Source organism: Falco punctatus (assembly GCF_963210335.1).
Source record: "Falco punctatus genome assembly, chromosome: 6".
Lineage (NCBI taxonomy): Eukaryota > Metazoa > Chordata > Aves > Falconiformes > Falconidae > Falco > Falco punctatus.
In genome coordinates, this window is record NC_137585.1 from 45790845 (window position 1) to 45818563 (window position 27719).

General features: G+C 37.1%; 1 protein-coding gene and 1 long non-coding RNA gene across 7 annotated transcripts in view; one reads left to right on the forward strand and one right to left on the reverse strand.

Moving 5' to 3' along the window:
• CDK17 (cyclin dependent kinase 17) overlaps positions 1 to 27719 on the reverse strand; it is a 92536-nt gene that overhangs the window by 12467 nt on the left and 52350 nt on the right. For all 6 annotated transcript variants that reach the window (XM_080392650.1, XM_080392654.1, XM_080392653.1 and 3 more), the window contains 4 exons: positions 27067 to 27231; positions 20618 to 20751; positions 4041 to 4166; positions 1713 to 1769 (listed from right to left, as the gene is read on the reverse strand). In XM_080392650.1, the coding sequence (XP_080248776.1) occupies positions 1713 to 1769; positions 4041 to 4166; positions 20618 to 20751; positions 27067 to 27231 (482 nt within the window). The remainder of the gene's footprint in view (positions 1 to 1712; positions 1770 to 4040; positions 4167 to 20617; positions 20752 to 27066; positions 27232 to 27719) is intronic.
• On the forward strand, positions 4883 to 18556 carry LOC308065961. The gene is made up of 2 exons (XR_013928987.1): positions 4883 to 9910; positions 16506 to 18556. It is a non-coding gene; the product is annotated as an uncharacterized lncRNA (long non-coding RNA).

Consider the following 27719-nt stretch of genomic DNA (forward strand, 5'->3'; position numbering starts at 1 on the left):
TTGACAGGTCAATACCAGTTTGTAAGAGGTTCAACAAGGCTAAATGATGTGTCCTGCACTTGGGTCACAACAACCCCACACAACGCTACAGGCCTGGGGCAGAGCGGCTGGAAAGCTGCCTGAGGAAAAGGACCTGGGGGTGCTGGTTGGCAGCCGGCTGGACATGAGCCAGCGGTGTGCCCAGGTGGCCAAGAAGGCCAACAGCATCCCGGCTTGTATCAGGAGCAGTGTGGCCAGCAGGACCAGGGCAGTGGTTGTCCCCCGGTACTGGGCACTGGTGAGGCCGCACCTCAAATCCAGTGTTCAGTTTTGGGCCCCTCACTGCAAGAAGGACACTGAGGTGCTGGAGCGTGTCCAGAGACGGGCAACGGAGCTGGGGAAGGGTCTAGAGAACGAGGCCCGTGAGGAGCTGCTGGGGGAACTGGGGCTCTTTAGGCTGGAGAAAAGGAGGCTCAGGGGGGACCTTATCGCTCTCAACAACCACCTGAAGGGAGGTTGTAGGCAGGTGGGGGTCGGTCTCTTCCCCCAAGTAAGCAGCAACGGGACAAGAAGAATTGGCCTCAAGTTGCACCAGGGAAGGTTAGGTTGGATATTAGGAAAAATTCCTTCACTGAAGGGGTTGTCAAGCATTGGAACAGGCTGCCCAGGGAGGTGGCTGAGTCACGGTCCCTGGAGGTGTTCAAATAACATGTAGATGTGGCACTTAGGGACATGGTTTAGTGACGGACATGGCAGTGCCAGGTTAAAGGTTGGACTCGATCTTAAAGGTCTTTTCCAACCTAAACAATTCTATGATTCTACATACCTGGTGTTGTCCACTACATTTTGTAAGCAAGTGAGACAATGTACATGGCCCAGCTATGACCTGACAGCTACCAGGTTAACATTCCTCCAAAAGACACACAACATTATGTCAGGTCTAGTGAGCCGCCTAACAGTACTAAAGGCAAAATAAAAAATTAATGCGTTTAGAAGTGAAAACATTGCAGATGGAGGACTGGCTGCAATTTTCACAGCAGAGATGCTGACCAGCCCTGCCTTCTTCTGCAACATTCAATGCATCCCATTCCAGTGCTCCCCATCCATTTTTGATCCCATTGCCCAACCTCAATCAAACTGGACAGGACTTGATATCTGGCCCTTCCTGGATTCTACTATTTCTCTGGAAGCCAGAGGCTGAGCGGAAGTAGAAAGCCATACTGCTGCCCTCCCAGATGGAAAGGCAAACTCAGTGTTAGGTACTTCACTTGAGAGCACCTGTGTGGCTGCCCAGCACAGGCGCAGGCATCTCGCCCAGAGCATGCACAGCTACTGCCTGCTTCCTGCGAGGGCCGACTTCTTGTCCAGCGTGAGTGCTGCCTAACACCCAGCTCATGGCAGAAGGACACCAGACTTCACTAGTTTTATTATTGCCAGATTAATTTTGTCTATCTGTACACAGATAAAGTCACAGATCATTTGCTAAAGGAGTCTTGCTCTTCCCCAGCTCAGTAATGGTTTTCTTGTCCACCCATTTTTTTTTCTTATTATTTATGTATTGAACTTTGTGTGGTGGTGACATTGTTACACATTGAATATGTTTGGTTTACTGAAAATACAAATTCAATGGGTATTTTGAGGGATATAGAGATTATCAGTCAATACTTATGTAAAATTTTACATAAGACTTCGTCATCAAAGCAGTAATGATTCCAAAAGAAAGTTATACATACCTCTCCAAGCTTTTCTAACTTGATATAGGTTTCCATTTTTCCAAATCCAATTTCTGACTGCAACAAAAAGAAATGGAAAATTGATTACTAAAACTGAATAATTTATGTAGACAGGATTCAATCAGCAAGGTAAACTTTGTTTCAGAAAAATACCTGATAGTACTTGACCAAACACCACACAATTATGCTATTTTAAAAGCAATTTAGCATATTCTGATATAAATGCATCCCAGCGTCCAAGCCTAACGTCAGCCAGGCTACTGTGTATCCCAGTTGTGCTAAGATCAAAACCGCACTTCATCCTACCTCCTACTTAAGACAGGGACACTTTGGTTGCCTACCACTTGTAAGGAAAACTCATTTTTCCATTCCTCAAACTAAGATCGATTTCATTTTTCCTTCAGAATAACTGAACTATTGAATTTTTTTCTGCAATATAATCTGTATCTTGACTTACACAGAAACACTGATGCACCATATTTATGCTTTCTCACTTCTAATGGCTGGTGCATAGAAGTTACATTTATGCTACTGTGCATGCAATACTGTAAATGTATATACAAAATAGTTACCATAAAAGCTATTTTATCTTGTATTTCAAAGGAAAACACTAAAGTCTAACATGTCCTCACTTAATAATTTTTATATCCCTTTTCCTTTGATTCCCACTAAGCCTTGAAAAGAAACATGCCTTTGAAGCAGAGCACAATATTAGTAATTGTAATTAACAGTCTGCTAGCAAGCTTTCAGTGACAATCTCAGAATAATGAGTCCTTGAATTTCTTTTTTTGACAGGTTAGTCTGAAATCATGAAAGGACAATGCAGCAAATGCATGCCTGCATACCACAGCACTGCTGGCATGTTTCATTTTGGACTTTTAAGCCCTGAAACCATTTTTAAAAGGCAAAACAAAACAACCTTGTGACAGGAAGCTGATTCCATACACACACCATATTCATTAGAGGGCATTGTTTTTCCGTCTGTCTTTTAGAAGGTAAAGATGAGAGAGGGGATTTAGGTATACAGGAAAATCTCAGCCCCCAAATACTATACTCCACTGAAAAGGTACTACTTTAAAGGTACTTCGTAAGCATCTGAAAAGGTTTGAGGAAGTTTATTCCTCAGCTCAATGCTACATCAGTAACTAAGTGGTTAATGAGCTACAAAATTCTGGTGCAAATATTTAAGCTCTCTACATTATTATTTCCAGAGCTTTGATCCAATCTTTTCTTCTTTTAATATTGTTCTTGTAAAAGGTGACATGCAGATCAGAGCTTTAGTGCAGTGCACTAAATTGTTTTTTTTCCAGGAGAAAAACACATGATAAAACTCAACCATTGCTTTGTTAGAGACATCATTAATTCACAAAGAATAAAATAAAGGTATTTCACAGTTAATAAAGCTAATTCACTACACCTACTTTCGTATTAATTTTTTCAGCAAATAAGCCATCAAATCAAGAGAAAAAAAAAAGAACAATGTGGATTTTACAACACTATCCAGTTTTCCTCTGTAAAGAATTTCTTGCCAATTAATTTGCTCAGGAAATCAGTAATGGTCTAGCAATTATTTAAGACCTCAATGAACATTAAGAAAGCTGATAGATCAAATGATGATTGAAATGCAGCAATTTTTACAAAAATATGACAATAATATTTTTTGGACTATTTCAGGGACGTGCACATCTTGTATCAGTATCCAAGATTCCTAGCATTTATTTTCTAATTAAAGTATAGGAATCCTCATTCTGTTATCTCCAAGGAAAAGACTTATTTTTTAAAATAATCCAATAATCTAAAAAGGTATGTATAATTTATTCATTCATTGTCTTAAAAATTCACATATGCTTTAAAAACAAAAAACCCCAAACTATCATCTCAACAGCCATTTTGAGAAAGAAAATTTGTTATCAAATCCAAAAAGAACAGTGAGTAGGACTGCCTTCATACTACACTGCTTTAGAGCCTTCCTACTATATCACTTGATGTAAATTTGACCTAAGACTATGTGGCCTACTTTCTCAAACAGATAATCCCTGCTCTAAAATGCAAAAGGACTTAAGTATGCACTTTGGGAGCTGAGTTTAGTGACCAATTTCAGTGGGTCAAGACCTTCACTGTGAAACGACAGGGCCAAGTTTGCAGAAGAAAAATGAAAGAAGAGGCGAAATTCTTCAATGCATTTTGACATGTGCACACTGAAGTTCAGGACATGAAAGCCACGGTGTAAATGATGCTGAATCATGCCTATGATATACAGACATCTACATTAAATGGCATCTGAAGACCTGGGTGGTTAGTTTAGTAAGGCAGGTACATTACACTTACTAGTGACGCTCTGCGAGATCGTCGACTCATTGGCTGGTCAAATGGCGGGCTGTTAATCTGCAGCTTTTCAAGATAGCCATCAGGTATCCTGATGTCAGCAGGCAGGGACAAGCGCTTGTTCAAATCCTGCGATAAATAATGTTTATAAAGAGAAGGGTCAAGTATAATTCAGAATTTCCTAAAACATCTTTTAATACCTGTAGTGTTACTGTTTTTAGAGTGTTACGATTTAAAACAAATAATTATATGAATGAAAAATAAGTAATATCACAGAAATTGTTTTAAAAAAAGACTTTCTTCTAATAATACTTCAAATTCCTTAGATAATAGGTTAAAAAAATAACCAGTGCTTTACAAACTGATTGCTCTAACAAGAGGAATGAAATGCCAAAATGTAATTAAATACGTCGTGGATAAATGTACTGAGTTTACTTGAATACTTATACATACCTGGAATACCAGAAACTGAGAATTCAGAGGCTGCTAATTTCTTTTCATATAGTAATTACACTAGAATAACAAGAGATCTCCACGATTCAAAAAAAATACCACCACTTCTTTCTCTGACTCCTGAAAGTTATAAATTTGCTTTCATTTCAATTTTTCCAGTCTTTCAAAACAGAATCACTTCATTATTGGAGCCAACTATTACAAATGTTAATACATTTTTCTATAGCAAAGGTTTTACTATAGGATCTTTAGAAAACCAAAGTGTCATCATATAAAAAGTTTTCTCTACATCAGATTCTGTTTTTCACCAGTAAATTTTTCCAAAATCAACAACATTATTTCTAAGACAGAAGGAAACAAAATTACTTTGCCCTTCAGCAAACGGGGCGGGGGGGACGGACGGGACGGGACGGGGACACAACGAACATAGAGTTTTTGGGTGGCACTGCACATTCTTACAATTTTTTAATCTTCAGTTTGGCTTTAATCTCAAACATGCCAGAAAATGAAATCTCAAATATTCCCTTAAAGCGACCACTCACCACCACAGAGATTAAAGGGCATCATATGCAAACTCACAGAAAATAGGAAGTAATTTTCAAAACAGCAGGAATTGTTTTTCAGTGAAGGTAGTTTATCCAAGTAAAGAAAATCACACTCTGCATCAAACTATACAATCCACCCCCACAGATTCTACTCTGAAGTTAATAGGACATCTCTGGGACTGCCACTGTTTTCACACTTCTCTCCAGCAGAAGAGGGCAACTCCAGATTTCTGCTGATGGTCCTCAGATTTAATCAATACTGACCTGAGAGCAGTAAGCTTTTTGATGTTACCCTGTTCTATCTTACCTATCACCTCCAGCTTTGACTTCTGGGAATCACAAGCTCACCTAAACACTGGCAGCTACATCCCTATTCGGTTCCCCTCAGGCTTGGCCATGTGTTTCTACTCATGTCTTTGCAGCAGCTTTGAACTATTTCAGCATGCTAAATCATCGAGAAACTATCTCAGGAGAGGTGCGTAGCTTTCTGCCAGCTTTGTGCTCCAAACAGTTCAGTCTCACAGCCTGAACACAGGGCAAGAAAGGTAGCAGGGCAAGCCTGGGAAGCCAGCAGTTAAATTGGCTTAGGCTGCCAAAGAACTGGATCATCAGACTTTTCAGGACTTGAGATCTTGGTGGACAACTTGCCAAGCTTTCAGTGTTGATAATATATTTGAACAATGCATGATCCGTACACGTACCCAGAGCAACAGCTAAGCAAAAAATATCAGTTACGAATATGTGTATTTAAAAAATGAATGGAATTTGGCAATTAGTTGCATTTCAAGTAGCACCGGAGTGCTAATAATACCCCAGATGATTGATCTACCTATGCTATTCACTATGGCCATTAGATACAGGCAGAAAGTTTTGGAGAGATACCAACAAAGTTTAACTTCTGGTAGCTGACCCTTTCACTCCTCACACCTCCTCAGGTATAGAGCACAAAGTCTGTTAGCTTCTACTTTGCTACCCAACATCTGCTTCCTTGCATAACTGGAAAAATCAGTGCCTGTACTATTTTACACAGAATTTTTAAATTGTCTTTAAACAAAAAAGTACTGTTCACAGAATGGCAGCTTTGACCAACATTTTGAAGTTAAATTAAAAGAAAACAAAAGGATGCCCCAGCTTTGGTAGCTTCTAGTTTCTTTACTAATTTTCAGCTTTGGAATTTCAAATTTTCAAAACACTGGCAATTTTTAAACTACCTGTGCGGTTTTTGGGAGAGTGGAGGAGCTAATTAATTACAATAGGAGCTAGCAGTAATCCTACAGTAAAACAGTACTGTCTGCTAAGGAATCTTCCTAATTTTTGACAGGCTCTGCTAATGCCATTTTTGTAATAGGCAACTAAAATTCAGTGAAGCTAAAATCATCTGAAAAGATAAATGTCTCTCCCCTACTGAAGATGGCTTCCAATTATGAAAAAAAAATTACAAAATCACCCTATAATTTATTGCATACTTCAGAAAATTCAAGTAGCTCATCAAAACTGATGAGCACAAAGGAAGGAGCTTCATGTTGCCTTAAAGAAAGCAGCTTTGTCATCTCACTGCAGCTGGAAACTGTGCAACTGCTGGAATGAGACAGGGCTGGCAGGAGAAGGACCAGCATCAGTCTCTACTCCACCTTTCCACTGCAATCCCAAATCAAAGGTGGGGCAATATCCTGATTTTCTCCCGTTGCTCAAGAACATAAAATAAGGCAGATATTTGACAAATTGCAAGACAGCAGAAGAAAAGAGCACTGAACTGAGTTTTTCAATATAATTTCCTGAACACAGCAGATATCATCATCATAGATATATCATATATACACCCTATATACGCTGTGGCAAAATAGCTTTCTCTTACTCCTATCTATTAACTTTATGGCATAGAAATCTGCTGTAGTGCTGTCTTCTTACTGTCCCATAGTGCTTGTTTGACAGTAAGTACTTTTAACAGTCTGTTTATAGGGATACTGAAATCAGGGACCACAATTCAAAGGCCTCATGAAATACCGAGTCGATTGCACCCCAAAGCTCTCCATCTGTAATTTCTCTCCTCCCACAGCACTCATCCTTGGCATAGCCCACACCTAGCTCCACTGCCTCAAAGAAACATTTCTAAGCATACAGAGTTGATGGGTATGTAGGAAGAAAGAAGCAAAAGCAGCCTTTAAGCTGTGATGGCAATTTGAAAACTACGCCATTAACTGTGCACAGCACCTGCCGTCAATAATCACATTCCTTTTCAAATGCAGAGGAAGGGAAACAAAACAAGTCTAAGATGTTTTACACCTACCAAGAATTCATTACTCTGGAGTTCAGCTACCATAAAAACGGGAAGTAACAGTATTTTAGGTACCAGAAAACATAATGGGAGCTAGTTGTAATTCTATTACAGAATTCCCCTTCTTTCGTTCTCAAACACTCTGCAATAGGCAACTTCAAAACTCCCCATGACTGACTTCAGAGATCCATGTGATATCCTCAGTTCCAAACTGAGCTTAAGCTATAAACTTACATTTGGTATACACAGTGCTCCACAGCGCGTAATACAGATACTGTTTGAATGTAAGTACTTACTGATGTAAGGTCAAAATCTATTCCAGTTTGGGAAAACCTCCACAAACAACAGTCTACTTTAAGTATACAAAACCCACCCTCATCCCCACCCGCCCCCAAAGTCTGTCTGAAAATAAACAACCAACCAAAAAAAACCCACCCACACCACAACCTAAGGGGAAAAGTAGGAAGAAATTTTTTTCACAATCATAGTATCTTTTTTTAACACAATTTCTCTACTTACCTTTGTAACATAAGGGACAAAACAAGGCGGTAATCACTCATCCCCATCCCGCCCAAATCAGTATTTAATGCTGGAAGCCTAAAGTTTTGTCATGTTGTAAGTAAATAAAAACACTATCCATTCTCCTTAACTTGTTAGAGTTGAAGAAAGTTTCTTTTCTGAGAGAAAACCATAATGATTTAACGGAAACTGCAGCAGGTACTTTATAGATTTTTTTCCTCCTGATAATCTACACTACTACTTACTTGCAATACTCATGCATACTGGCTCTGTTGAAATGTCAGCCAAGTCAAGACTTCTTTTTTAAAACCATATATTAAAATTGTTACCTACCAGTTAGAAACCCTTCATGACACCAATATTTGAAAGATCATATATAAAGTCACATACATATTCTTTACCTGTCTAAAATAGGCAAAATTAAAGAAAATAGTTTACAGTGCAAATCCAAATACCTGAAAGACAGACATTATTATGGGTTTTTTTTTACTTGTAACACTTTAATTCCTCACAGTTTTTGCAATAATTGAAGCAACCACCTCTTGGGAAAAGAAAGCAATCATAATTAAATACTATACAGCAACACAAAAGGGGATTCATTAGACATGCATGAGAGAAATAAGCACAACATTTCCTAGTGGCTAAACAGAAAAACTGGAAACTAAAATTACATCAGTTTGACACAGTTGAAAAACCCAGTTAATTTAACTGAGTTTATCTTAAAAAGAAAAGCAGGAACCCTACCATACACCAACCGGTTTTGAGCTTCAGTGTTCGAGACCAGGCAGTTTGCTGACACTTAGCCCACCCGTTCAGCCAACAGTAGCAAGAGACTTACCCCTCCACTGTGGGCTGACCCCGGCCAACAGCCAAGCTGCATCCAGCTGAGCACTTGCTCCCTGCTCCCATGGGATGCAGAGAAGGTGAAAGGATGGTGAAGAGACTTGTGAGTGGGGCTAATGACAACTTAATAGGGAAAGCAAAAGCTGCATGCCCAAGCAAAGTGAAAAAAGGAACTGATCTGCACCTTCCCATCTGCAGGCAGGTGTCCAGCTGCCTCCCAGAAAGCTGGGCGTTAGCATGCCCAGCAGCGGCTCGGGAAGTGGAAGACAAACGCCACAGCCACAGATGTCCCCCCTTCCTCCTCCTCCTCCTCCCCAGCTTTTATTGCCAAGCACATCATCACATGGTACAGAATAGCCCTTTGGCCAGTTTGGGTCAGCTGTCGAGTCCAGGGGAAGCAATCCATTCCCCCACTGGTGCCAACAGCCTTTACGGAGAGGCTGGCCTTCACATACGAAGCCCACATGGCAACTGCCAGCTCTGCTCCCTCATGCTGCTAGTGCGTCCATCCCACTGCAATCTTGCTATTGCTGCTTTAGTAGTAGCAAAGCCTGCTCTTGGGAACCCCATGGCTTGCTGCTACTTTGGCATGATGTCAGGCAGGAGAGCAAGCAACAGTAGGAAACAGTGATTTTTAAGAATTTCTAATTCTCTCATACCTCTGTGGAATTCTGTGAAACAACAAAAAAGACACATTCTGAACAGAGGACTTTATCCACAATAATTTCAATGTCCAACTGAATCTAATGACGTGTTAGCATTTCTCAGAAAGCAGAAAAACACACCTTAAATCAATGAAAATTACTAAACCCAAGAAATCTTTTATCATGGAATTTTTTAGCAGGCTGTTAAAAATGTGGGTTGTTACACAATCCTGCTACAGTGCTGTTTAAAGAATAGTAGTAATAAGGAAGCACGTCAAATTCATGACAGGATTGATAATTTTCCCTATGCTCTTTAATTTTTGATTTGAGTCAATACTCCAGTTAAATGTTCATTTTTAACACTAATTTTGCATCCCTTTATGAACCTTTCAAATTTTTGATTCATTTTTATAGATAGTAAATTAGAGTAACTCCCGATGTTATATATCCTTTTCTAAACATTACAGGTGTGTAAGTGGTGTACACAGACCCTCAACTATGCAGAGGGAATCTGGGTGCACCCCTTTGTAACTCTTAACAAGCAAAGGTTTACTGGAATGCAAAACCTTAGTCTTCATGGACAAAGTACTGCAGGTAAAACAAATTATCTTTTAGAAAATTAAAATGAGAGTATTTTTTTGTATGTCACTTTAAATTAAACTTAATTTATGAAAAAGCTCTTGTCAATTTGTAACATTTTCTAGTTTGATTCTTTTATGGTTATCCCTAGTGAACTTGCAACAAAATACATTAGTGTTCAGTAAATGCAGTACTGTTAAATGCTCAAATGCCTACAGTTAACCATATGTGGCTTAATGAGCTATTTTTTGATCCAGTTCCAGAAAATATTCTGGAGAACATATTCAGGCACCATTTGCTTTGCTAGTGTAACCAAAATGCTTGCGGCATTTTCGCCCTCCTTCTACAATTGAAAAGCACATTTTCTACCCTCACGTGCAATGCTTATTCTCAGTGTTGCTTTACTACTGGTATTACTGGCAGAGAAATACATACTATTTTTATAACGTGCCTGAAATAAGAATCACATTTGTCCTGCTCTGCTTGATAGCAGATAAACATGTAAGCACTTGTGACACTAATATAACTTTGTTTTCTGTACAGATAAACTACCCCAAAGCATGATTATCTTTACCATCTATTTCTAATGCTAGCTACAGCAAATGTTCTGTGAAAAGCCTCGCTTTGTCGAGCCTTTTCTTCCATCTGGTTAGCATCCAAGCGCGTTGCTGTAACTTGATGTAGATGTTCTGTCTACCACTGACTACTTATGCTTGGGCACAAGAAAAGGAGGCAGGTGTTTCAATTTTAATCCTGCAGGTCCTGTGAGCTGCGTAATTTAACATTACATGTAAACAAATATTTCTTCCAAATAAAAAAAAACACCTCCTGTTTTTCACACATACTTGGAAGTAAAAAACAAAAAAGTCAACATTTTTTATTTCTTTACTTCTGGTCCCCTTTCAGATGGTCCAAAATACTGTAGCAAGCATCAGCTTCTTGACTTGCCACCCACAGTAAACCATTCACAAGAGTTTAATACTAGAATTTTGTTACCACATTCTGTTTTTCACAGCTGACTCTCAAACAACTCTATTCCTTTGTTTCTTGCCCTTTTCTCATCTCTTATACTCCACGATACAAACTCACCAGCTATTCCTCTTGCCAGTTGCTTGACTTGGCCCATATAATATTCTTTACTGCCATAGTATGATACTTTAGAAAGTCTCATTCCTGGCCAACAGATCAATTTTCACTTCTCAAACCCTGTCAAAAAAGTGTATTTTTCCACAGAATGAACCATGAAAGCAACACTGTTAACTTTTCACACTTCAAATCAGGTATTAAAATCAACAACCATTTTTCTTTAACTCACCATTTATTTTTTTACAAGATTTACTACACACTTCCGTCAATTTAACTGAAATAAAATAAAGATTATTCTAAATCAGGATATAGGATGTTTGAACTCTACATGTTAATACTGCTCTAAAAAGATGCAATTTGAAATATTCACACTTTTTAGTCTGTCTTCTAATGACTCAAGTCATTACATCTTTGACTTACATAGCACATTTAGACAATAAACACTACTATTTTCACAAAACAGAATAACAATAATTAAAAAAAAGTAACCAGACAACTGCCCCAGAGAAGGATTTCAAGGTCTCCCTGAGTACAGTTCTCACTATGCTACAAAAAGCAGAAAAACTGAGATTACTTTTTATTTTTATCCTTTAACAAAGGTGCCAATTTTTCTTGCTGCAGTAACAATAAATCTGTCTTGAATCTATTGGGCTACAAATGCCATTGAACTTTCAACTGCTAGGCTGTTTCAGGCTGCTACTGCACTCAACTGCAGGAAGAGAAGAAAGATTTGGGCTTCTGCCAGCAGAACAGTAGGAGACAAAAAAAAAAAAAAAAGAAAAAAAGAAAAAAAGAAAAAAGGGGAATCCTGTAATACCAAACGAATTGTCCAGAAAAACTGGAAGGGAAAACCAGGACAGCATCAGCCTCATTCTGATGACAGCATCAGCCTCAGTTCACTATTCCTTGAATGTTTCATTTAGCTCATCTAACAGCTGACTACCTCCCATCTTTCATTGCCTGTGGCCAGATGTTCCCATTGCTTTTTGGAGGAGAATGGGCTCTAAGTTAACAACACAGTGATGTGGTACAAGAAAGTCAACTGGCAGAAAAATACTCCTTCAAAACAAAGCAAGTAATTATCTGCTGATGCAAGTTTAGGAGCCACGAGGAGAGGGAAGCTGGCTCTGTCAGGAGCAGGTAGTCAGTGGATGACACACATTGTATTGCCCAGCTGTTTTGGTTCTTCAGTTTATTGATGAGTTACATTTCCAGACCAACCATTACTTAAGGTATGTACTTACTATATAGCAGCAGACAACAAGCGCTCCCCTTCTGCCTGAAATTTTATCTTATCTTTTAAGAGTTAATATTGTTGAATTCCATCCATAAAATTTTGTTACAGCCTCACAAAGAAAAATAATTGTTCTTCTAAGTCTACAGACATCAGTTGCCAGCCCAAACAATCCACTACAGATCAAATGAAAACCATTTGCTCTCTTGTGAAAGCATCAGTCTGAATTAGCCTTCTCACCAGTTTCAGCGAGCACCAGTGAGACATGTCAGCTGCAACCACAAGCTGCTCACTAATAAGTCACAGCGCTTTTGTTCACTGGAGAATGCTGTCAGATCTAAAATGCTACATCATATAACCCTCTATGCAACACAGTTCAACTTCATGACATGCTTACTGTAAAAAAAATATTCCACTTCTTAAGAGTATTCTTTCCTTGTATATTTTAAATAAAAATGTATAGATTATGTCCTACTTCCTGACACACAAAGCCAACAAATCAATTGGAAAACATCTGCTTATGGCCAATGAGAATTCAAACATTCTAATATACAATCTTAGATGCATATGTACCTTCTGTACCATTTTAGTATCAAAGACCATGTGGAGTTTTTTCTGAAGGTTGCCTTACCAAATTTCAGCGCGTTTTTGTCAAATGACAGAGCACAGTTGAAGCCAACTGGATCCTCTACAGAATTATGACATAAAACAAGACTGCTAGAGCCAAAAGCAAACAGAAGAAACCCAAGCCTAAATCAGAGAATATATTTATGGAGAACTCTGTTGTTTGGTTACAGCCCTGTAGACCTCCAAAGCAAAACACCAGCATACAACTTCCATCAAAAGAAACCTATAGCATGCTTGCAGCATGCTATTTTAATACCTTTATAAATAAGCCTCAATTACTGTAACCAAAAAGACTATTTTAACAGCTGGGATGAGTTACCTATACCAGTTTTCCTTATAGGTACATAAAACCACCAGCATTCCCACACTCAACTGACAGGTGTAACATTTCATTGTGATGCAGAAAGTACATTTTTTTTCTACCTTCTGCAGAATAGTATACTGAATACTACATCTTTCCTTTATACTTCAATGTTGTTGTTATTTTACTGAAAACATTACATCACAATTAATCAATTATATACTGTTTAATTTGAGCAAAGGGTCATCAAAGAACATTTTCTTCTGTTAGAAGCAGTATTGAAAATATAAACTTAAAATTCACCTACAAAGGATCACTGCTACCTCTCACTCCATAAATACATGCTGGTTTTCAGCCAGTCTATTGAAATGCAACACAATTTAAAAAAGCATCAATTTTGAGCACTAAATCAAGTGGGTTTGTATATTTGGGACATAAATGACCGAAAATATTAATCAATTAAATCAAGAGGTTTTTCTCCAATATGCTAATCAAATCAAATACACCAAGTACTTTAGGGATTTTAGCATGAAATTGATTCTACAGGCTATTTCAGACCCAGAAGAAATACCAATGACCACAGATACTGCATGATTTCTGCCCCTCCCCAACATAATGTTTGTCAGATTTGATGTGGAGATGCTAGGAAAAGACAAGGAGCAAAATGTATTAAGTGAAACACTGATATTATTAAGATTCTAAGGTTAAGGTTTAATCTCTATTTTGGGACACAGAGTCATGCTTTCCCAGCATATTCTACTACCATCAAGCAAGTTATTGCCCATATGTACAATAGCTACGGCCACTCAAAAATATAGAGTAATTTTTTTAAAAGCACAGAAACCAGAATTACAAGCAGATAACTTTTATTTTCTTTAGCACAATAAAAAAAATTATGAAAAGAAATCTTCTAAGTATCTTGTCAGTAATATTTGTAACAATTGGTATTTTCAAACCCACAAAATTAGAACTATAGGTCAACAGGACTTTTTTCATATAAGGAGTCAAAAATATGAATTCTGAACTATTTCGTCTTCAAAATACTTTTAACAAGAATTTAATGGACATGCTGCTTACAGACTAGCTGAATAAAAACTGCAATTTCATTCTTTAAAAAAAATAAACCCACAAGCTGTTTTTTATTTACTTACTTACTCCAGCTTTACTATTCACTTACTCCAGCAGTTTTTAAGGTGAAAGGCGGAAACTGTTCAGCTCAAATACAGTATTCAGAAACTACATTCTAGGAGCTTCTACTCAAAACCAATGAAACTAAACCAAAACAAATCATGTGTGACATGAAACCAGTTCTGAAAAATCTGACAAAGGAGCAAGGATTACTTCATTTTTATCAAGTGTATAAACACATAGCAAAACTGTGGAAAAATTAGGCCATAAATCCTTAAAAATTCTTTGTTTTGTTATTATTTTATTGCATTTCACAGAACTCATAAAGAAGTGAACTCAGAGAGTATAAGGAGGAATAAGACAAATAGTAATAACCATCAAAAGATCACATCTGATTTTATTTGCCTGGCTAAATTATCACCTCACAAGATACTACTCCGCAGTATTAGCCTTAACATAAACCCTGCTGACATCCAGGGTCCGACAGCCGTTTCACTCAGTAGTAGGTGCTGAGCAGTAAAAGACACTAATAGAGCCTCATCTTCCTAATTTTTAAACATAGATTTCTGCATATTTTCATCACTTTCTGTAACACAGTACTAAGAGAAACTGCCCAAGAGAAAAAGGTAGCGTAAGTTTATCAGCTTACAAAAATGAGGTGGAGAGCAACCAGAAAAAATACCATGAGAAACAAAACAGACCATACCACTGCAAAAATGCAAACTTGGACCCTTAAAAGAGTTCTGTGTGATGTTAATTGCCAACACAAACCATTCACATCAACAGAAAGCTGTAAGTACTAAAGGGAAAGTCCCATGAAGAAACTGGCTAATTCAAAATAAACCAACCTCCTTAAAATGGAAACTAGAAACCTGACCTTCCTGGACAGCACAGTGAGGCTGGAGTCCAGGGCATGAAACTGCACCCGAATACTGACTTCTCATCTGCTGCGTTTCAGTGATTAATAGAGATATGTTTTGTAGATGGCTGAACACATCCAATATAATAGCAGACTACTCTTAAACAGAGCTTAAAAGAGAAACCAAGTTATGAAAAAGCAGAAACAAAAAAGCAGGTATTGCATCCTTATAGAACAGGCATTGGCTACTGCAGTAATTTTTCTAAGGGAAGCAGCATTTCCAAGTGGAATACAAGAGCTTTAGCATCAAGATTACAAAGGTTCCTAACAGAAGGGCAAAAAAGCATCAACTGGTGGTAACAGACAATTACCCCTAGAAAATGTAGTAAAAGGCAGATCAGAGCCTGTCTGTTATCCAAGTGGAAACTACTTTTCTAATTGCAGTTTTCTTCTGTAGTTGGAAGTTTACTAATCAAATATTATCAAAAGGAGGTCCATTTGTTTTGTCAAAACTGTACCAGTAATTTAGAACATGCACTTGTCTTTTAGAAGAGGGATTTTGAAAATATCAAGCTTCATGTGAACTTGAAAGCAGGAATTTACAAAAATAATAGCATATTTTTTTAGCGTAGCCTTGCAAAAGGTTGAGACAGCTGCCAAGCATGACTGAATAATAATAATAATACAGCAACCACTGAAAATCAAAAAAGTCTTGATTTTATTCAGCTTCAGTTTTTTTCTGTCTAGTACTGAAATCTTCTGACAAACAGCCACATGTTTGGATTCACAGAAGAGACAATCAGAAGAAAAGCTACACATTTCTCAGGTGCAGAGAAGGAAATTTGACAAAATCCAGTAAATAAGGCAGGAAGAGTTATACAGCTGCCAAGGACAGAGGGAAAGGGGAAGGAACCACCTTTCCTCAGAGAAGGCATGTAGTAATGCCTACTGGGGACCCAAGGGCAAGGATACTGGGGATCTTGAATGGCAAGAGATGCAGAGCTGAATGCTCAGGCTGTCTTTGATACAGTGCTTCCTGCTTCCAAAACTAATGACAAGAGAAAAAATACTGTACTGCCATCCAGTCTGCTGTTCAAGATCTTAAACAACTGAACAGAGCCAAGAGCGCACATGTGAATGGGGACCTACAAACCACATTCTAATCTGAATCTACAAACAGAAAACCTTAGCAGTGTCAGCTGAAACATCAATTAATTTTACAGGTTTTTCACTGGAGAAGGTACACTTCCCAGCTGAACCTAAGAGGAGCAGATCGAGTTACTCAGGCTGCGTCAAGACCCCTGAACTAGTCACACCTCTGGTAAAGGGTGGAGCTCACCAAAAACTTATTTTTCATCTCTGTTCTTTCTTTCAGAATGTGACCGATAGAACACACACTTGACTACAGGATCACTTTGCATTTCTTTCTGTTCAACTAAAACCACTAATCCTGCAGCTAATCCTCCCGGGAAGAAGCATACCCTATAGCAGTATGGCAGGAGCAGCCCGATCTGGAACACACTCCTGCCACTGATGTGACAGTCTGATGGGTAAGAACTGTTTCTCAGGATAAAGTATCTGTGAAACAGGCTGGTGAACAGTGGGTTATGGCCCTTTGCCAGTTCACATGCAAAGACAGCTTACAGACCTTGGACTTCTGGGAAAGGGAAACAGATGTTTCCATTTGCACAGACTGTATCTCCCTATTTTTTACCCACCACAGTTCTTAATGAAGCATTCACTATCTAGTGCATGGGCACTGGATCCCCAGTGAACACTTACGGCTTGAAACATGAATTTGTATTAATGCATTACTGCCCATGTCTTCTTTTCCAGCAAATCAAAGTGGAAATGCTTTAAACTGTAACTCCATAATCCAGAGAAGTGCTTCTTGTTACGTGATAAAAGCACCTACGCTTAAAATACACACCCACATGTATTCATTCTTAGGTTGTGTTACTTCTGGCACTTGAAAGAATTTATTCTATACATCTGTTTTGATAAATAGTTCTACTAATTTACTAAGTAATCATCAACATTAGCATGAGATTAGTAGACATTTTAATTAAAACCTAACAGCTGTTTGAAGCCAAATTCCTCACACAATAGATGCTTACACCTACTGTCAGTACGGTTCCTGAATGAGGGGAAGGAAAGGGGGGTGGGGAAGCAACTGCTTTATGTACCATTTGTAGCCTGTGGATTACAGGCAGCATAAACTTTATCTAGGCAACACAACAAGATTCTGGTATGTTCTCTTTGTTTTCAAAGCACATGATAACAATGAACATTCATTAAAAAAAAATAATCTAACCCTACAACTGCAGTGCTGTCAAATTCAGAGGCCAATGCATATCATCTCCCTGTCTGTAACAGTCATGCTGGCCTAAATTCTATGTCATTTGGGGGGTGGGGGTGTCTGTGTGTGTCTGTGACGGATTGAATGCTGGTATCTCCGTGGCTGCTACTGTGGATGTAAAGTTTTCACCCCACCTGATTTTCCAATGTGGAGCAGGATTCTTTCTCATTGCAGTATCATCACTTTGTACCTAAAAAGCTTCACATTTAGCTTACATCGCAGTCTGATGATTTCCTGTCTAAACCAGATCAACTTAAGGTGATGAAATTTCAATGTTCTATTACTGGAGATTCTGCTACAACAAACACACTTTCCAGTTGCATGTCCACTGTCTATTTTGCACTTCTCTATCTTCCAGCGTATCTATATATGAAAATTCTAGAAAGATCCAAGTTTTCTTTCCCAATAAAATCTTTCATATACTCTGGACAAGAGAATCTGCTCTTTGACCATGTTATAATTTTATCTATAGCTCTAAATTACTTAAAAATTACAGAGAAAGCAACTTTTTTATATGATTCACTGCAGTGGAGATGGACACTAAGAATCAAAATGTGTATTGTAATGCACAAAACAGCTCAGGAATACTAATACTCAGTAATCAGCACTTTGATTACGGTATGCATGTTTTTAGCAAGCATTTTAAAAAAAAACTGGTTGGGTTTTTTTCTGATGGGATGCTAATTTTCAAAATTCTACAGCAAATTCAAGCTGAGCATGAAAAATTTGTGTATATATGCAAAATTCTTACAAGTAAAAAGGACCGTTCCCAGATTTCAGTTTTACCTGATTATTTACCTTCAAAACAAATAGGGACTTCTGTCAATTCAGCAGAGAAACAAATATTAACTGAGAAATTATGTACTAGAATATTACAAATCCAATGAATATTGGCCAAACTAAACACAAAAAAGGATATAGTCATAGTGTAGCAGGCACATTCATCTTAATGCAGAGGAACAAGCAGTACTGCTTTATTGAGTTTATCCAACTTTGTATATTCAATCAAACACATTCTATTAAGGATTTCAAGTATGACTAATGAGTTCAGCAGACTACAGCAAAAACATACTATCACACACTTATTAATTTACTCCAACCTGTATGTAGAGCATACAGTTATAATTCACTCTCAATGATTATAAAGGGAACATGGCTTCAAGGCTACCCAGTGATGTCTAGAGATGACAGATCCCCACAAACCAGCAAAACAGAACTGAAATAACAAAAATTTAATTCACAACAAAGATTGTTTCTTCCACTTTATAATAATCAAATTACTACTATTGAACGAGCCAGCTCCACGGCACAAATTTCCTAAGGCTTGCAGGCAAGATGTGGTACAAGAGGAAACCTTTACTTGGTTGCCTCAAAGGCCAAGGAAGCAAGTGATCCCATTCCACGGACAGCAAAACCAGTAAAACTTGGTTTTCTATGGATGTACATCTTGATGTTTAACTCTTATGTGGATACTCTGGTGTTTAATAAAGGCTGCATCTTTCCTAGCAGTGGACACATTAGCAATCTCTCTCAAAGCTGAGTTTTTTTCACAGAAATTAATAGAAAATTAGCATTTGAGAATTCTATTCATCTGTCATAACTGACAGAAAATGACCCATGGGAAAAACAGGAGGAGGCAAAGACAGGCAGATGATGTAATCACTTAAGGCCTTTTCACTTAGGCAACGAAAGAGTCAGCTGAAAGATTATGATGAGAAAGGTATTTTAACCAGAGGCACAAAGATTGTTAATATTTTTTTTCCTCTGGAATGCACAACTAGGTAAAAACCCCACCTACTCTGCTACAAAGCACTTCTAAAAAATAAACTTAAGTCAACCAAAAAACTCTCAATGACAGCATTCTTTAAATTCAAAAGTCAGTTTTGTCTCTGCAAGACTTGACGCATTTCAATTTCAGTTTATTGATTATATATCAGTAATTTTCGTATTTCTTTCCTTCTAAATGCACATTTCAAAATGCAAACAGACAATAAACAAAAGGTAAATAACACTTTTAAGTAATTTCCTTGATATTTATTTTCTCCTGCATACATTGTGATGTGCAAGTACTCACAGTGACTTTTTTTCCCTCTTAATTTAATCATCCTGCATAAATCAATAGACCTACCTTAGTTCTCAAGTAAATGGTTTAACAGTCTTTAGATCAAACCTGAGATTAACATACACATTTAAGAATTTGAAGACAAGACCCCCCAGGTGCAAGAAATGATAGAAATAATACAGCTAATTCGAAAGTTCCTGAAATCGTATCAGTATTACATGCTTGGAGTCTTGGAATTCCAAGCATAACGGAACGCCTCACAAATAAAATATTTTTGGCATGTACACCCTACTGTAACTTAACCAGATCTGTTTCCCCAAGCCTGTATTTGATATCAGGCTTTGAATGAAGATTTAAAATCCTACAAACTACGCATATTGGTATGTATGCTATAAAGCAGCAACACTAAAATTTTACATGCTTCTGTAACAAAGGCATCATTATAACTGTAATTTTTATACACTCACACACGGAAGCATTCTGGTTTTCTTCGCCAAAGGAAATGACAGCAAAGCAAGCACAAGGGTGGCAAGTATTCATAATAAGACTCATAAATAAAGGAAATTATGTGCACAGTTATTCATATGGTACTTTTCCTCCTTTTGTTTACCATCCTGTAAAGTTCCGTTCTTTAAAAAACAGGAAGAGAGGGAAAGGCTGAAGCAGTCCGGGCCATCAGTGCTGTAGCATTAGTTATAAAGATTAGAAAACAGTCTTAAGTTAAAAAGTGTCTAAACAGTCTATCTTCTTGAATATACTCAGTGAATTGCACAGAATGTGGCAGAAAGATACTCAAAGGCTACACTTAAATTCTTCCCACAAATTCAAGTTTCAAAACATATTTAGATTTTCAAAATTAACAGCTCATAAGCAAGGCAAGATAACCATCTGATTTCTGTGTAACAAAGGAAGACAGAATTTAAGTAATAATAAAATAATGCTCTCTGCATGAAATATATGCCAGAACAGTTACAGTCAATTGAGAAGGCAATCAATTATAACAATCAGTTAAAGGGCCCTCCAACTCCGGTCAACTTAGATGATCCTTATGTGAAAAGTAAATTACCTCCATTGAGATTCGTCTATGTATCCGGTTTCTGAGACAAACACCTGTGGGAGACTGAACTTCATCTGATGACGTTCCAGAAGCTTGGTCACTTTCACCATCTGACCCCATTTTCAGATTTTCATGAACAATATCTTAAAAATAATCCAAAGACATGAAAACAGTTCATCAGTATTCCACCAAATATCTCTTTCGTACAGATGGATAACAACTGTTTCATTACTATGTATTGGGTTATATGGTGGAGTCAAAGACTCATCACAGTCAGGGTAGTCTTGATAGACTTTTTATGGCTCAGGAATCACAAAATGAACAGGATTACTTTATACATACACATATACGTACATATACATACTTAACACTATTTTTCTTATTTGGTTTGCAACAGAACTTAGTTTCCCAACACAAAAGACAGGCAGTCCAACCCTAATTTTAATTCCTATAAACCACCTTCCCTTCACTGCTTCAGTTCCCCAAACCCCTCACTATCTCTCCTCTTTTAGCCGCTCTAGGCTAAAAACATTACTGAAAATATTTAACATTTTCAAATCAGACTACCTGATGTTAGCAACCTAAACGTTATCTTCAGAAAGCTTAAAAGAACCCTGAAAGATATAGGTATCATTTTCACAAATGCCAAATGTGGAAACTTCAGATATAAAAACCAACAGTGTGCACATGTGGAAGAAGAGGATATATTCTGACCATTTAAATAGAGACCTACAACATACAAGTGGATTCAACAGAAGACGTGGTATTTAGAGCAATTAAATGAAGTTTGTGACCTTGTGGAAGAATTTGGTAACAGGCTGCCTGAGTTATATGATGCTGCAAGATCTTCATGTCAACTGAAACTGGTACTTTAACACAATCCGTTAGCTTCATCCACACACAAAAGTAATGTATATACATAAGATCCATAAACTCTTAAGCCCCACAGGATCTTCCAGACTTTGGAACACAACCACCATAATAAATGAAGAGAGGATCAAGGTGGTGTCATTAATAGCATAAAGAGCCAAGTGACTTGCAAAAGGACACACAACAGGAAACTGGTCATACAAGCAATTCACTGCAAGTAATGCTTCATCATTACCTCTAAATATTTGAACTCCAAATTACTGGAGAGATTAAATACTTATACATATAAAGGAGGTGCTTCAAAAGACACCAGTTTCCCTGCCCTCCTGATCTTTGGTACTAAGCATTATCTTGTACAGGGCAAAAGAGAACCTGAGGAACAACTAAAACTCCCAGAACTCTACCCATTAAAAATGTTAATATTAGCAAAACATACAGAGCTCAATTCAGCCTTACTTCCAACACACCTGAAAGTATTTAACATTTGCACAGCATTACAGCAATAAAATAAAAAAGAGAACATACAAATTTTATCAACAAGCAAGAAAGCTAGACTTTCTAGAAAATCAAAGCCTTTAGGCCAATGTTTGGTTATCAGCACATCTTCTAAAATGTTTGTCTAGTTCAGCTCACATAGAATCACGTAGACTTCAAAGGATCCAATTCTTCCTCAGTACAAATAATTTCCTTTTACGGAAACCAGAATGGATATAAAAATATTAACTCATAAGGTATTAGCATCATGTATTTTAATTCAAAGTACTGTAATCAAACACACAAACTAAGCAGGTATCTCATGCACAAAGCAAATCTTCCAGCAGAAATGCAGATCTATATTGGATTTCGATTAAAAATCCACATTGCACCAAAATTTTCCCTGCAAATCATGCTCAGATTTGGACTGAACAAGAAAAAAATAAGCTGCACGCCTGGCATAGTAAGCAGCAATCTTATGGTTTAAATGAGGTAAATACTCTTCAATGCTTCTACAGGCACAGCAGTCTGAACCAGAGAAAAAGATTTTCAGGAAGTGGTCCCTAAAGATCAGCCTTAACCTTAAGCCAAGCAGACAGAACGTGACTCATTTTTGTCAAGTCTCTAAGAAAACTCTTATTCGCTGTAGTGACTTGATAGCTGTCTTTTTTAAAAATCTCTATCGAACTGTAGAAGTTATTTTTAGTCATATAAAACCATTATACTGAAAACACTGTTTGCAGTGAAGCTGTTCTGCCAGCATTGTTGTATCTGGTAAACAGCACATTCACCGTATCGGTTATTTCATAAAGATTCTCTTTTAAAATATTTTTCTGAGAGATTATGTAATCCATTTTTAGCCATTACAGCTCTTGAGATTCTGTTTGTAAAATTAAGTGTAACAGCTACTGACAATTGCTCCCCAATCTATTTATTCTCATGATTTAGTATAAGCCCATTGATTGGGCCCCAGAGTCTATTTTCTTTATTGAAGCTAGACAAGAGAGTTATCTGGACAACCTCAAAAATAAACCTGATGAAATTATTGTATTTTAGGCCATGAAGCAATTACCCAATTTCTTCTTTAAAAAGTGACATTAATCATGTGATTGATACCATCATACTTATTGTGTTCAATTCACAAAAGCGTACATATTATGAAATTACTATAAAAAAATGACACTTCAAAATGCAACACTCAAAACTACAAAGAATATTCGACTTGACAAAGGTAATTCTTCTACTAAGATGACCACCTATGCAATTATACACAACTAAGAAACTAGTAACACAAGCCCACACATTTGAGGCACAAGGAGATTGTGCTCTTTATAATCAGGAATGTGAAGACGAAGCGGGTCTATACCACCCAGATCTAAAAATTTAGCGTTTCAGACTTAAATAAGATGATGGTCTGTCTATTTTGAAGCCTACTGTGATATGACTAACTCTGGCAATTCTGGACAAGCTATGCACCCATAACCCAATGGGTTTAAGCAGGATACTGACTGTAGCATCCAAAAATCTACCATTAAACACATGCCTGAATTTCTGATGGGCTAAATACCCAAATGCTCCTATCTACAAGGGTTTGCAGATGTTTTAATTATATTCTAAACAGAGATACTGCTAAGGTTTTAAAAAAACCTTGACTGTGTTATCATCTAATATAAATGTGTCCTTTTATTTTATTCAATTAAAAGGCATTAGTAGACCCTGATGTTCATTATTTTAGTAGCACAAACCCAGGAAAAAGGCATTAACCTAGTAATTTTAATCATTTTACACAGATGCATGATGATAATATTTGATTAAGCAATGATGAAAATCATGCAAATATTTCCTTAATTTCTCTACACTTTTCTACGGGTATGTTCACCTGCACCAAAGTCAGCTTGCATGGTCTTCAGAGATTTTAATGGTTCAATAATTTATTGAATTGCTTTCACTGAATACCCCAGCTGTTCTCTTACACAGATGTTTATTTGAACGTACTCTACATATCTAATTAAATATCTGGTATGACCATGTAATGAAAAGCTGTAGATGACTACAACACAACAGGAAAACTATGGAAGTACATTTAAAAGAAAAAGCTGTCCTTAGTTCAGCTGTGAGGAATGCACCACAGAAGAAATTCATACAGGGGACCTACAGTGCAGCAAATGAGAACTCCTCCAAGTGAGCTAAAATAACATCCACTAATTAGTCAGTAGTGAGTCAGACTGCACGATCTTTCCATCTTATTTCAAATTATTACAAAAATAATCATGTGACTTGCATATTGGATTCTTTCCAAGGTGCACTTTTCCAAAGCTTACTTTTCTCTGAAGTGGCTACATTTTATGATTAGTTTCATAAATAACAATTCGAGCTGAGGAAGGCTATAGTGAGAAATAGCCTTTGCCGTCAACATTACCAAACTACGAAAGGAATGATGCTTCCATACAGCTTTCAATATTCCAATATTTATGACAAAGAAACAAAACTTCTCCACGACTATACCAACACCACTGCCAGAAGCAGGGATGAATTCTCCCCTGGCTGCTATTGGGGTTCATCAGGTGGGCCAGCTTCAGTTGGCTTTTCACATTCCAAATGCTTCTCCAGTGTTTCCAGTAACACAAATCTGAAACAAGGACAACTAAGTTGGCCCTACATTCAGCCAGGTCAGGTCCAAAAAGGGTTTATTAGCTCTGGCTCCATCATGGACTGCAGCAGTTAAATGCTTCTGGCAAGACTTTAGAAGCTGTATAGATACACGTGAGCTAAAAAAAACTCAGCTTGACCTCTGTTTGCATCAGTGGCATGGCTGATTCACAATTTGGCATGAGAATCATCTATGTTATTTAAAATCATCACGATAACTGAATACTAAATTAAAAATTACTACAAAAAAAGTAAACAAAGGCACACTTTTTAGAGATCAGTTCAGAATTTTTGTCTTTACAAAACATTTTTTAAAACCTAAAGCTAACAGAGATGTTTCCAAGTAGAAACTATTTTAGAAGTATTTGGGGATTTTACATGTTACCACAACAGTAGGAACTCATGTTCAGCATTCAGAAAGCAAACAAATCTCCAAAACCCTCCGAGGCTTCTCAACCAAATTTTGTATTAGTAATCTCATTCAAAAGCAAAAGACCTTTAAGAGGTCTGATTTTAACCTGGTTTTTAACCACATAATCATCCTTTAACTGCCAGCATTTTGTGATATTACAAGGATATATCTCTGATAGCATTTTTCCACCACTAGAATACAGGAAAAAGTGGAAAGAAAGAGGATGAATGAAGAAAGCAGAGAAAATAAAAAGTCTCATGTAGTGTAGCTTATTTGAACATTTCATTTCTGATGTCATTACCCCAACAGAGAAAACCTCAGCATCCTGCTGAGTAACAACCATTCTCATATGGCAGGCACAAAAGGAGGGAAGATGTGAAGGGGCATAAAGAACATTAGTAATTATGCTTGTACTTGTGTATTTTCTACCACTAGATAGTATGTACAAGTAGCTTAAATTTTTATCAAATGAGGAGTAAAAAACACACCAGCATAATTAATAGCATCACTGCATCCAAAGCAAAAAGAGGTATTCGACATATTCACATGTACAGTCAGTAGGATCTATTCCATACGCCTTCAACAGAATTACAAATTCTACAAGAATCTGTTGCTATTTAAAACATGTTATTAAAACACTTCCTACAGACTACACATTAAAATTGTGAGTGCTATTTAAACACTTGACCACCCATAAACTTGATCACCTGCGAAAAATAAAACTAATGGCATTCTTCTGCAATACTTACCTGTTAGTATTTTTTTCAGGTGAAAAATAATGTTTTGGGAAAACCTGAAAATCACTAAAAGAAACCAAAAACTGTTTACCAATTTTTGTTTTGCAAAGCTGATTTGAAGGTCAGTTAAATTTTGAAGAGAAGTAAGTTATTGGTAAATTTACATTTTTAAAGTGCTTTAGAATGTTTATACAAGAGTATACATCTCTGCTGCTCCTGTACACCGTTTATATACATCTGATTTGTCAAATAATCCATAAAAGACTAAATATCCCTAAACTGAGATTCAAGTGCACAATTACTTTTGTCTTCCTGTTAGATTATTGGCAACTTAAGCAAAGCCTGGCTAGGTAAAAAAGAAAAAAAAAAGTATATAGGACTTGAGGGAAATCAGAAATTGCTACAGTAGTCAAACCGTGCACACTAACCTGTCTTCTTCTGTGATAACAGCTGCTAAAGTCCATTCAAGAGGACAATTATTTTTTCAGTTTGAATGGTAGCACAAACAATAAAAAGGCAAGGTTCTGAACATGACGAGTGATGTTACAGCAGAGGAGGATTTAAGTGGTTTGACTACTATCTTGAAGACTTATAGCTTAATCTTGAAGGAAAGCAGTTTATCACACACTTGTAAAGGAGAGCAGCAGATCGAAAAATTCATAAAAATCTAATTAAACTGTGACTTTCATTTTCTACTATCAATTGATTAAGCATAATTTAAAATAACATAAAAGCAGGGTAAAACTTTAATGGTGACTGGAGGCAACAACATGACAGATTACTTGAAGGAAAAGAAAAAAAAATTGTAATTTTTTTTCCCCACAGAACCACAATAAAAAGCTAATTATAGTTAAGTTGCCTTAATTTATCACTGAAAAAAGGAGATTTTTTTCTCATGATAATCAGAAGTCTAAGTAATATAGCAGTTCTTTTTAATTTCCACAAACAGGATGATTATCCTCTGTTTTGATCATGTTCAATTTATGGTAGTTCTCACCAATGCTTAACTGAGATGGACATGCAGGTTTCTTGCAAAGTATTAACAAAGAATATTTTCTAACTTTTGTAGCTTTGCAACTTGTCAAAAATTCACGGGTGACTTCTGTGTGTTCTTGTAATTGCATTCCTCCTGAAAACCTTTTTTCATTTAAGACATTCACTACCTTAAAAACAAGTTTCTCTAACAACAGCAGAAAAAGATTACTGCATTCCCAGAGATTTATTAAAGCATTAGAATAACCACATCTCTTGCTAAGAATCAATACAGACAATCTTCACATAAAAATGAACTTAAAACAAACAATGTAGTAAATTACCTAATCTGCTCCCATTTCTGGGCATTGCCATGAAAGAGCCGAGGCTGCCCCCTATGACGCTATGGGGTCTCCGTAAAGGGGGCTTCTTGAAAGATCCTGTGTATTGGTGGAGAAATGAGTGCATGCTGTGAGACGTTGGAGGCCTGCCATTCTTCACAATAGGCTCTACAATTCACAGGGATCAAAATATTCATTCCCAAAAGCAAGTAGGAGCGTCAGGAACATGCCAGAAGGGAAAAAAAAAAAAAAAAAAAAAGGAAAAAAAGAAAAAAAAACAGTTACTAGACAGGAAATCACCACTCTGGTAAGATTCTAACAGTAGACCATCATAATACTGCCATTTCTCTATTAACAGATTAATACAAAACATGGCATTAAGTAATATCCAAATTTAATTTTATTAAATTCTGTCACTCTGCTGCTAGATCAGAAAATACAGTCTAACAATGTGAATAAAACCAGAACATAACTTTCAATATCAGCATAATTCTCTTCTAATTAATGAACTGTCTATATCACACAATGTTTCATCTTTACTATAATTTAAACAGACCAGCTGTTAGATCAACTCACATGATGAGCAAATACAACCACAAGCCTTTAGAAATACTCTCTCTCTCAAAATTCTTGTGAGTCACTAGTAGCAAGACCTC